This window comes from Calonectris borealis, chromosome 3 (genome assembly GCF_964195595.1).
Source record: "Calonectris borealis chromosome 3, bCalBor7.hap1.2, whole genome shotgun sequence".
Taxonomy (NCBI): domain Eukaryota; kingdom Metazoa; phylum Chordata; class Aves; order Procellariiformes; family Procellariidae; genus Calonectris; species Calonectris borealis.
Genome location: NC_134314.1, coordinates 71,900,622 through 71,913,646, shown reverse-complemented (window position 1 = coordinate 71,913,646; position 13,025 = coordinate 71,900,622). Strand labels below are relative to the sequence as shown.

At 37.1% G+C, this 13,025-nt stretch overlaps 1 protein-coding gene across 1 annotated transcript in view; it reads right to left on the bottom strand.

Annotated features, from left to right (window-relative positions):
- Positions 1–13,025, bottom strand: part of SYNE1 (spectrin repeat containing nuclear envelope protein 1) — a 314,802-nt gene that overhangs the window by 229,760 nt on the left and 72,017 nt on the right. The window contains exons 8-10 of the mRNA XM_075146137.1: positions 12,492–12,670; positions 10,300–10,496; positions 10,049–10,158 (exon numbers count right to left, since the gene is read on the bottom strand). Coding sequence (XP_075002238.1) covers positions 10,049–10,158; positions 10,300–10,496; positions 12,492–12,670 — 486 coding nt within the window. The remainder of the gene's footprint in view (positions 1–10,048; positions 10,159–10,299; positions 10,497–12,491; positions 12,671–13,025) is intronic.

Genomic DNA, 13,025 nt, shown 5'->3' with positions numbered 1-13,025 from the left:
CAGCCTATTAGTAGAAGTGTCAGATATAGTCCAGAAATTAACATCTCTCTAGCAAGTCAAGGTCATTAGTTGTAGTGAAAACCAATGGAATATCTGGGCCCAATTCTCTCATCACTTACCTTCACACAGTCTAACTGAAAAGCACTTCCTGAGTGTAAGAGGAGAACTCAGCATCTAGGCATGAGTCTTACAGTGGTGAAATCACAACAATTTGGGACATTGCCATGTCAGAGATATTACTTGCAGTTCTCATCTGATGTTAAATTAAAACGAAGTCCTTTAAATACACCTCAACAGCAAATTTTAGTCTTCAACATATTTGCAGAGTCAATTTTCAGTAAAAGTTAATTGAGCTGAGACAGAAGAGGATTTTATCATCCTTTACCACCATTTTACTATCTGCTCTGCTGTTGCTGAAAAAAAAGTTATTTTCTGAGTGACTTCAGGGCAATCCTTGACATCAAGCTCCAAGTTCAGAAGTTGGCAAAATATTTTGATAGAGAATGTTTTAACAAGGAAAATGAAAAGAAAGAAAGAAAACCTGATTGTATTCAGTTTCTTTTCCTTCCATGCCATTTTATGGTTTTGAAGAACAAAATATTTGTTTTACAGTTTTGCTTTAACATCTCAGTCTGTCATGTCACTGGTGCTTTGCAAAGCTGCAAAGTTCTCTGCGGAATTCAGTGACCTGGCAGTGAATAGAAAAATACTAACAGAAAATCTCAGGTCTGTGGGCGCGTTATATGAGAAGGTTAGCAGACAACAGAAAGTTTTTTTGTGCACTGTGTAAGCAGGCTAACCAAGTAGGATAAAAGTGTCTGTCTCAGATTTCCAAACAATGAACTATATGTGCTGGCTGTTAATCAGAAGCTACTCTTTGAAACCAAAGAAGCCATATTACTGTAAAATTTGTCAGAAACAGATCTATTACAGAGAACAAATGCAACACCACATCGTATGAGTTAATCAGCTAGAAGGAGTGATTACGTTTCACACATTACATGAGAGAAGAAAAACTGGACTATGTGATAAAAAAGAATAGCCACTGGCTGTATTTAAGAAACAACATACTTTCTTTTAAGAAAGGATCCTAACCTGGGAAAGGAGCCAATTACGGTTCCTTTCTTTGAAAGCTGCCTCAAATATGTAAAATATAACTTTTCTTAATAATTTTAAAAGCGTAGAGATAATGCTTCATTTCAGCTGAGGAAAGGACAGGATCCTCTGATAGGAGAGAAACCCTTCTTTGATGTATTTCTACTAATTCTCTTATTGATCCTCTACTCAAAACAGCAGTAGTTGGTTGGACAGGATTTGCACAACAGATGTGCAAATATCACAGGTATTATGTCTGTTAACTCTCTAGGTAAATTCTTAGCTGTGTAGCTGCAGTGAGGTTAACATGATATTAGAGCAGCTGTGCTGGAACAAAGTTCACTATAGCTCATGCTCCTGTCTTCTGACACTCGCCAAAAGTTGGTACCTGAGAAACAGTGTAGGACACATATGACACTTCCCTGCTCCATCTATTTGTAATGCTGGGATTTCCTTGACTGCACACAATGTCTCAAGAAGTCAAAATTCCTAGTGCTTCCAACTTCTCAAATCATTTAAATATAGAGAAGGAGAATAAAATCCCTACTCTTCTGGTCTGATAGTTGGCTCTGTGTGTGGAAAAATAACATCAAGATTCTTTGAGATAAACAGCAAAGCCAGGACTACTCCCCTATGAGTAGAAGAATATAAGAAGAGAGACTTCTTAACTCATTCAGCCATTAAAAAAAGAACTTCAGTATTAAATGCACTCTGTTCATTAGAAGTCATAACTTTAGCAAGACTTGAGATCTCTATTAGTATTTAGCTATCAGGTTCATAAAGGCAATACTAAACTATGCACCTTAATAGATTGAAAGACCTATAACAATCCTACTAACTGAAACTTTAAGATATTCTTGAAGTCAGGAAGAGAATAAGTGTGTCACAATGTTGTGTATATTACTTTTAGTTCACACTATTAATTCATTTTTCTAGAACACTGGCTTTTATTCTTCTATAGCTCATGTTCTTATTGCTGAAAAACAGCTCCTTAAGGTAAGTCTTTGCAAGAAGAGCATCTGTGTGGCTGCAACTGTTCATACAGCAATGTGAGCAAAATAGGTATTTTGCAAGATTCCTGTCAACATAGCTTAAAAATTTAATAATGGCTAAAACTGGGTCTGAGCAAATCTTTTTGAAATAGAGTATCACCGGAATCAAGAACACCTCTATAGTACCTGAAGATAAAGAACAATGAAACAGCCACACGTCTCTTAAATCACATACCATTTCTCTGACATTAAGTGAAAAGATAAAGTTAACAGGTGGCATTGAGTCTTCTGTGGTTTTTTTTTTTTTTTTTACTATTTAGTTAGACAATCATTTGTTTACTTTGTTTAATTGCAGAAGATTTAGGTGTTTCAATAACCGGCTAACTGAATGCTGTTAAAGACATTGTGCAACAATGCATGATAAGCATTTTATTTATTTATTCGTACATTTTCACAGGTTTCCAGTTCAGTGCATCACTTATCACCTGCAAACTTGGTTCTGTGGTCCTTGGTTGGTAAAAAAGCATTTTAAAATCTCAGTTTGAGTATCCGACATAAAAGATTCACTTTCTTAGACACCTTGTCACCAACACCCCCCAGGTTTAGTGAGCCATCATTCCTAAAACAAGACTTCCATCAGTGCCTAGTGGTTCTTACTCTTAGTAAAAAAATATCAAAAGGATATTCTTACAGATATGTAAACTATTTTCTAAAGCCTGCACATCTGAAGTAGCATACAGATCAGAACATAAACCATCAAAGAAAAGTTATCTAGGATAATTATAACGATTTGTGCTTTCCCCAGTATGAGGATCATTGACCTCTGATCACATTTATTTCAATTTATCTAAACCACTATGACTTATTTTCTGCATGCTACTTCCAAACAGCATTTTAAAATATTAGTTTATACTGACACCATTCTATGCATATTCACTGATTTGCAGAGATGAATAGAACTGGAGCACTCAACTGCCAAAGAACATCAAAGAAGGTAATTAGAGAAAAGTGTTTATGTGTTCCAACATAAGGGGGTATAATTTAAATTTACAAAGAAAGTTTTTAGCCCAGACTCAAAGTTAAAACATTATTTTATTAACTGATATGCCAGAGTTAATTTGAAAATTACATAATACAGCATACTTTGATGTTTGAAGATCTAAAAATACACATCTGTATTTCATGAGAAATTTAATTATGGACTGTAAAAGGAGTACTTTGTTGGGTTTTCTAATACGCAATTATACACCAGGTGAACTGTTCAAATTCTCAGGCACAGGCAGGATAGATTTTTCAAATATGAACTTCTAAATCTAAAAAAATTAAGTTACCTGTTTTTCAGGGATGTTGAACGATTGTATTGCCTATGTGCTGAGAAAATCAAGTCCCTTTAAAAATGTTTATACATGAATTCAATTAATTATGCTATTCCTTTTGAAAACTGGCTTGTACTCATGCGTTACTGGATGTATGTGTGTCTATATGTTACTGAAACACGTTCACTGACTAAAGTATCACAGACACATGGTGAATGCTGAGCCAAGCATCATCTTCAGGGATAAGCTATTAATGCCTATCTGTAAAAGTAGACAGTAAATCACTGGAAGAGCTCAGTTATTTTTGCAGTTGCTGCTCAGGAAATTCCTCCTACATTGGGGAACTCGGCTGGCATAAAGATGTTGGAGGTGACAGGATTATCTTCTGAATTACTTGTTCATCAGAGCACAAGAAGAAAAAGACTTTACATCAGAAATACTTTGAAGGAGAGTGCTTCCTCTATAGTTAAATTTATACCAAGATAAAGAAATTGACAGAGCTTTTACCATTTCAAATCTTCATTAGCTTAAGCAGCATGCACTGGGGCTGTATAAGGCTAAGAATGTACTACAAGGTCCCATTAAAGCTGTCCAAACTTGCTTGAACGGATTGAGAAGATGGGAATAATTCTGCTATCAGTATTAATCTTCACTTCAACACATATCACTAGTTAGATATACATAATATACAATGAACCCTTCATCATATTTACTTGAAAATAACATATTGCTTATATATTAAAAAAAAAAAAACAACCCACACAAAAATGAGTGTGGAACCAAGGTAATTAATTGGATCAGGTCAAACTATGAGCACTATAGTCTTCCAGTTTCATCTCTGAATGTTCATTTCAAATATTCCATGCTGGATTTCTAACTTCTCTCAGTTAATACTAGAGACAATTATAAGTATCTAAATCTCTGAGACGATTAAAAAACTATGTTTTTAAAAACATCATAATTTATGTGAAAAAAAGGAGCAGTGCATATCATGCAATTACACATGAATGCTCTCTCCTTCCAACACACAGTCCAAATATATCACTTGCACAATCATGTATACAATCTAGTATCTACTCTATAAACCTAAAGACATACAAAAATATCCATCTAAAATGACATTAGATGAGTAGAAACTATCATTGATTTACAATCTATTTTTTCATTGATTTATAATCTATTTTTTCATGTTTATATCCATACTTAAGAAAACCAAAAGCATAGTCTGAGATTTATTATAAGAAAGTTGACTTCCTTTCCTTAATATTTCTGTGAAATTATTTGCAAAAGTAAGCATTAGGTTGTTAGGATCAGCTCATGTAAGAAGGTAGACTTACACTTACTATGTTCATTTATTTGCTTTTTTTGGAAAGATAAACGTAAGGCTAGCAAACCAATGTACACAAAAACACCCAAAATCTGAAGTCAAATAAGTGCAGGATAAAAACAGATAACAAGCATGAAAGGTCCAATTCAAGCAATTCTTCCGGAGCATATTACCCTTACCTTAAATTTCATAAAAGAAATGACAAAAGTTGGGATTGCTTGAAGTTCCTAGCAATATGAAACAAATGGGAAAACAAGAAGAAGAAGGGGGGGGAAAAAAAAGCATACAAAATAAAGCAAAGCAGGCAGAAAGTCCAGAGAGAACAATAAAACAGCCACATGTGTAAGAATACAAGGTATACTTAAAATATTGTCAAGTTCATGTGTCTGTATCATATCTAGTGAAGTACTTTTCATATTAGATCTGATTTCCAGATTACTACTCACTACATGATTTATTTCACCTGGAAAAATAGTTACTTAGAGTAACTGATTCTTTGAGATGTGTTGACTACACAAGTTCACATATGTGCATAGCTGGTTCATGCATGAGATATTAGATCCCTTTTAATTCTGGAAATGCACATGCAAATAGCTGTTCTCTCTGACCACAAATAGGGATAAGCTTCAATCATTACTCCACTTCTTCCAATGTAAATTCCTTATAAACTGAGCATTGAATCAGGAGGGAAGATGAATAGGAATTTGTGTGGACAACACATCTTGAGGAAACACAGGGGCAGCTGAGTTGGCTGAAGGGCAGGGGGAGAGGGTTAGAAATCCTTCCCCCTCCAACAAAAACCACCCAGACACACTCCACTCTGAAGCAGGATCCTTCTAACTAAATGTAGACATCTGCAACTGAGATAGACAGTCATTTTTTCAGTTCTTTTTGACACAGAACGAAACAGTTGCATCTAGCATCTACTGCCCAACTCATCTCATTCTACACCAGGCACTTAATACAGGTCAGATGGAATACACCCTAAAAGTGCTTAATTTCAGAAAACAAGAAATTAAGAGTACCCCAAGTATTTAAGGGAAAGAGTCTTACAAGGTTCTCTCTCCCAAGTACCTGGATTCTACCATTCTGTGATATATATTTCCTTATACTAGACTTCAAGGGGAAGACAGAAAGGCTAAGAATAGGGGGATTATACCAGTCACAAAAATATAAAGGGTGTCTGGATTTCTTTTTAATCAACTGCCAACAATATTTTATCTATCATTTCCTAAGGGAAGGACTCATCTGAGGCAGTTTTAACTCTGTTGAAATGCTATGTAACACGAACTTCCAGAAGACAGTTTGTTTAGGACACTGTATTAAGAAAGATGCCATCTGGAAAAGTGTCTATCTCTCGCTGATTACAGGTGGAGTGTAAGTACCTAGCTTTTAGATTCTTAGAGATGGATGAATCCTGTCCTAAATAACTAAACTAACCAAATAACGCAAAATTTCTAAGGAAAGCTTTATGATGGACACGGATACTCCAGGTCAGCAAGAGGGAAGAAAGAGGCAATAGATACTATTCTACCTTGTACTGTTAGCTATGGTGATCACAAGGGCATCCAATTCACTTACATGGTTTCCACAAAACACAAAAGGGCTATTTTAAAATGAATCAATCTTACATGTTTGGTCTGATATTGCATATATTTGTATACCTAGAACAGAACCTGTGGACAACACTTGAAAAAGAATAAATGAATTTTCAATTTAAATGGATTATATAGTCACACAAATATCTCGTATCTGATTCACTGTGCACTGAGAAAAGAAGTACTCTCTCCTTTACATTTTTTCCAGTCAATTAATTTAGCAAGGTGAATATTAGAATAACATGGGTGCAGAAAGGGCTTAAAAAAAGGCACTTAAATGGCTTGTGTGGTCAAGAAAGTCAGTTGCCATACTGTGATTCCAAGCAGTTACTTCTATTTAGAAGAAGATTCAAAATAAAAAAAAGATTTCCCTTAAATTTGCAAAGTGATAAGTTCATGAATGTTTCCTTAAGTACTAAAGAAAATAGTTCTTGCTCTTATAAACAGAATCCATTTTTCTATCTTTTTTAAGGGAATTTAAATCTCCATTCTTGTATGATGCCTTTTAGAAAAGAGTATTCCTCTTGCATTGCAAAACCTCTACTGTCGCTGTTTCATTAAAAAAAATCTTGAATATAGCAACTATGCTCTTAAATACTGTCACAGAATTACAGAATCACAGAATGGTTGAGGTTGAAAGGGACCTCTGGACGTCATCTGGTCCAAACCCCCTGCTCAAGCAGGGACATCTAGAGCCAGTTGCCCAGGACCATGTCCAGACAGCTTTTGAATACCTCCAATGATGGAGATACCTCTCTGGGAAACTTCTCCCTGTGCTCAGTCACCCTCACAGTGAAAAAGCATTTCCTGATGTTCAGAGGGAACCTCCTGTGTTTCAGTTTGTGCCCATTGCCTCTGGTGCTCACTGGGCACCACTGAGAAGAACCTGGCTCCATCCTCTTTGCACTCTCCCTTCAGGTATTTATACACATTGGTAAGACCCCCCCCTTAGCTTTCTCTTCTCCAGGCTGAACAGTCCCAGCTCTCTCAGCCTCTCCTCATAGGAGACATGCTCCAGTCCCTTCATCATGCTTGTGGCCCTTTGTTGGACTCTCTCCAATATGTCCAGGTCTCTTGTAGTGAGGAGCCCAGAGCTGGACACAGTGTTCCAAGTGTGTCCTCACCAGCTGGCAACCTCCCTTGACCTGCTGGCAACACTATCAATTTGGATCTGTTGTTGTGATAGCCTTACTTAACCTGGTGATTTAAATGATCCTTTGCCTAATTTTCACCAACCCATATGCAATTAAGAATTTGGGCTAAAAGATGTGAAAGCACTCAGTGAAAAAAAACTCCACAAGATATTTTAATACAAAATATTTGATTGAGAATTTCTTTTCAATTTTCCCTTCAAATATGGAATACAATACTTATGTCTGTATGTTTTTAAACTGCATTGTTGGATTTTCAGCACTAGAATGTCTCCATAAGTATCATGTAATATGAATGACACACTTATTTTGCCAAGGATTATCTGGATATCTTGTTTCATCTAGGTATCCTGCTGTCAACAGGATCAACTGCATTAACTCCTGGCGTTTTTCACCCTCCCCTCCAGAACTGTGTAAACTAAGGTCCTAACATTCGTTGGAATTTGTATATGATAGTCTGCCAAACCTATCATTATGGTTTTCTTGAGAACAGATCAAATATCTTAAAATGCAAGTTCTGAGTATGAGAAATTTGATTATCTGTTGACAAATTCTCCCTGAAAAGTCATAAGTAAAGCAGCCGAGCGCAAAATAAGCTTCTCTCTGTGATATATGACAGAAATACAAAAGTTTATAGTAATAAAAGACCAAAGTGTGCCAAAAGTTTAGCTTTTGAGAGCTTATATCTATCCAGTCCCAAATAGATGAAAGCATTGTGCTGTTTTTTCTATGTATTTCATTGTTTCGGGGCCAGTGACTACTTGGGGTCCTGGATTTTTTCTGCATTGCTTACTGGCTGGATCCATCCAGATCTCTTTCCCATCAACCTATCGCATGCCATGTGGTCATCATTTTGTACCATGACCAGAGGCGAGGGAATTGGAAGTTATGGTGGACTGGACCAGGGAGCGAGGTATAGAGTAAACATAGGTGCCTGATAGGGATGAGAATTTCTCCAGAGATGGATTATCAGAATTTGTGTCAGAAAAAATTGAGGACCCCATTGCTATTTTTGGCTGGAGACTCCACTGGAGAAGTGGAGTTTGTCTCAAACTGCCAGACACTCCATCAGGGGTGAGAGAAGGAATATAATTCTTCCTCAAGGAAATGAAGAATGATGACATTAGAAATTTAGTGCAATGTCAAAGTCTTACTTTATTCTCAAAGTCTGGGAGTTACTAGTTTCTGCAGTGTGTCAGGCAGAGGACCAGCGATTCTACCAAAATTCACTTGGATTGCTACTGGAATATCTTAGTGATATCTAGGAAGAGGAAGTGGTCTTGAGCTAAGCATGTCAAACTGATGGATTTGTGTTGTTTCACTTCCTGGTAATTCACTGGAAATTCTGGAGGCAACTCAGTAGTTTCCCTTTCACAGCTCGTGTGCTATTGTCTCTGTGGGTATAGCCAGAGGCAGGCAGAGCGTGGACTGGCTGAGTCCTGCATTCTCCTGCATCATGTCTGCATAAAGCTTAGGAGAAGGTGGTGAGGTTGTTCCTCAAAATCCAACCCCAGCACAGGCAGCAGACCTGGCGGAGGCTGCTGGCAGCAGAAACTGCATTGTGTGCCATGCTATGGAGACAACGGGACTCAGCATGAGGTTTTAGGGCTCACTCCTTCTGCTTCAGCAGCCCCATTGCTCAATGGGATGCTGTGGCATTGGCACACGTATGTCCTCAGACCAATGTTGCAGGAAAATGAAAAATTCCAGTGCTCAGGCACTGGAATCAGACAGCAAAGCTACAGCTGCCTTAGCCACACATAGCTGTAAGGAAGGAGATTTGCTCCTTTCAAAGCTCTTCTTTAGCTCTGTAAGGAATGCAAAGAAACACAAATAAAAAGTGCTTCCTTTTTCTCTCTTGCTGGGGCTGAGCAGATTGTCTCAGCAGTGTTTCCTGTGTTTGCCATGAAGAAAGCAAATGACCAGGATTAGGAAGTGAGTCATGATCACTTGGCATCACTGAGTATAGCCATTCTAGTGCAAAGCCAATGCACTAGAGCATAAACGAAACAAAAAACAAGGAAAAACCATGACTGAAAACAATTCCTTAAGGTGAGTAGTCAAACATCACTGTGCAATAGAAAGAAACCTGTGTCAAAATTGCAACTGCCTCCCAAGCCTAAAAGCCCAAAGACTGTACCTAAGCAATCTCTTGGACTATTCTTGTTCTTACCCAGAAACCCAGTGTGATAGAAACAGCAGTGACTCATTGCTTCAGGTAACAAATTATTGCAATGTCATTGGTGTTATGCTTGAAAACCTCTTAGGATACTTCAGGATCCGTTGGTTTGCTACTATCTATAATAACGGTTTGTGTTCTTTTTGGGTCCTGCTGCTGAAAATAGGAAAATCTCTGCAGGATCACCATTTTATTTTCTCCATCTACAACATTTGCAACACTGGTTACGTTATTCTCAGCTAATCTTTCCCAATTTTCTTATTGTGCTTGCTTTTCACTTGAACTGCTCATCAAAAGGAAACATAATAAACTACAAGAGAGCTATAAAATGTATTTATAAAGCCCCTCTCATAATAAACTGATTTGTGTAGTTATGCAAGAGAAACTTACATCATTGTCCTGCACATCAGTCACTGTATGATGAGGATCGGGATAGTACTTCAAAAACTGAGCTACATAGGTCATGACAGACTTTTCATCTGGCTTGTCAACATCCACATCTAGACAAGTACAGAACACGGTAAATTAATTTTTAGCTGAACGGCACAAAATGCTGCTTAAATGTCTAACCACTATGAAATAGCGCATCTGATTTAATCCATGCAAATAGTTCAAACATTTTTCAACTATGCATTAGGTACCTTCTGGATCAAGGAGCCTTGGAATTCCTAGTTCTGCTTCTGCGAGTGTGAAGGCTTCTTCCAGGTTTTCTCTATTTGACCTTCCCCTCACTTTCTCCATGTCCACTAAATCTGGGCGGATAGCATGAATAACGGAATGAAATGCAACACCACTCCTCCAACTTTGTCCAAAATCTTTGATTTCAATTCCAGCTTGCCTAAAGAATATGAAAGAATTAAAAAGAAAGTGACTTACAACAACATCAGGACTAGATGAAATAGGAAAGGAGACAGGATGCTCCATCCAGTGGCTACCCATCATTAAACCTAAACCACCTGTTGTTCCTGCAATGCCAATCAAGTTGACTACAGCTCCATCCATCCACTGCATAAATTAATTTCTGCCTATGAAGATCCAAGAGTTTTTTGTCATGTACATACTGTGTTTGTCTCCAATGGACTTACTAGTGGCAATAAGCCAATGATATTTTGAACAAACGAAATGCACCAAGGTTCTCAAGGTTCTTGTACAACACACACAGAGTCTATGGATGTACACAGCTCCATTCACTATTCTCTCCCTCACTATAAAGCACTTCATATCTCCCTCCATTATAACTACTGCAGTTCAGTTAGGAACATCAGTATCATACCAAAAAATAAAAAAAGACTGCATTAATCTGTTATCTTTTAAAATGAAAGCATGAACAGTGACATCACTGCTGTTCAGGTGAAAATGTAACACAAAAATTTCTTTGTATTCTTACCAAAAGCATGAGTGATACTATAATTTCATATACCCAGAACACTTATGCATCCACTAAAAAATAAACACAAATGATCAAGAAATAGCAATATACAATGAGAAAGTAATCAGAACTGAATCACACTTTTGACTGCTTCTTTTAAAAGTAATTCTGAAAGGTATGGTGGTCCACAGACTGCAAGACTGTTTTTTTTACTTTGAGCATGCAAACTTCCTTTGAGGACACACTTAGACACTAAGGTAGTCTTGCCATTGGGAGGTTCACAGCAACAGTAAGTCTGAATGAAGGCTTAATTCAAAGCTCACTGTGATCAGTGAAACACTTTCACTGACTTTAAGGAGCTAGCCCTTGCAAATTACAGGGCTAGGCAAAGTGCACCATCCTTCCTCTAGGCTTCTTTCCACAGGTTTCACCTACTCTTCTCCATAATGTTGACAGTTTCATTTACGAACCTCTCTGTATTTTGTTTGTTTACATGTCTGGAAATTGCAGCTGACCACTTTCAGTTGCCCATCTCTTACTGACGACAGTGCAATAGGAAGAATGCCAAATTAGACTGTACTGCACTATAAATTACTGTATTCTACCTATTTATTGGAGAACTGGAGAAAGTCTGTATTTTTACAATTATATTTCTTTTCTCTGAGGCACCATTCCATAACTGGCCATTTCCCGTCCACATTTTGCACATGATTGATCTCTTCAAATAGCAGTGATTCCTTAAGTTGAACAAATAAATCCATTTTATTCTTTTACATCTTTGATTTTTATTTTCTTATTGTGGAAGCCATCAAACTACTATTGTATTTTTGATCTAATTTATGCTTTATTTTTATGCCTTTTTGGAAACACAGCAAATGTGGGATAATTATACCAAATAAAGGAGAACATTCTTAAGTTAGGAAGAGATAGCAAGAAATAACTCCAAACTAACTTGGATTAAAAAGAATGAAAATTCAGGATAATTGTTGTAGTAATATGTCCCTTGTATCACAAAACTGCAGAAGGATATTCATAATTTTTCATCACCTGCCTTTCAACAGCAACTGCCAGAATTTAGTGCTCCTACAAGCTCCGTCACTGTGGAATGCTAAGTCGGTGTGGGACTTGCATTGTCACATCGAGTGTTTTGGCAGCAGGACTAATACATTGTCATTCAGACATCTAATTCCCCTTTCAGTTCCTCATTATGTCAAAGATAATCCCATTCATTATTCAGAAACTATAAAATATGATTGCTTGTAAAATTAATGCAAATCATTATTTATTACTTGTTTGTTGTATGGTGGTAACATTTAGCAGCCTCAGTTGTCAAAAAGAATATGATCACAGGGAGGTGATATATAAATACAGAGCAAAAGGACAATCCCTGACCGAGAGAGTTTAGAATCTGAAGAAAAACTTTGCACTTAGGATATAAATTCAGTTCATTTGTAGGTTACTTACTTTGCTGCTGTGTACTGTATCCATTTTAACAAAGCCTTCCTGGCACTTCCTTGGACCTTGGTTACCACCTTCCGTTTGCTTGGGGGACTCGCAGTTTCTGAACTGACAACACTCTCCACAGAAGACGTGCTGCTAGACAAGGGCTGCAGCTGTGGGAGGTTGCTGGTAAGCTCTTCAATCTGTGGGGGAAAAATGTTAATGGACTGTTTGTAATCTTCTTAATTCTCACCGGTTTCTTAACTAATTTCCTAATACAGCTGACAAAGTTGTGCAGAAGCTATGATTAACATGCTGTGTTTTATTTAACTGTATATTAAAGTAGCTTCAAAAATGCTAGTTTATGTGCCCAGATGATGGTCTTAATTTCAGAAGTAGAAGACATCTAGCAATCATTGACTTTCTTAACACCCTACAGCTAGAAGAATATGCATGTGTGTCATGTTATCTATTATGACAAATTACCATTGAAATAGGAGACAATGTCTTACATTTAGCTTGAATTCAAATTATAAAACAATCCACTAATTTCAGAGG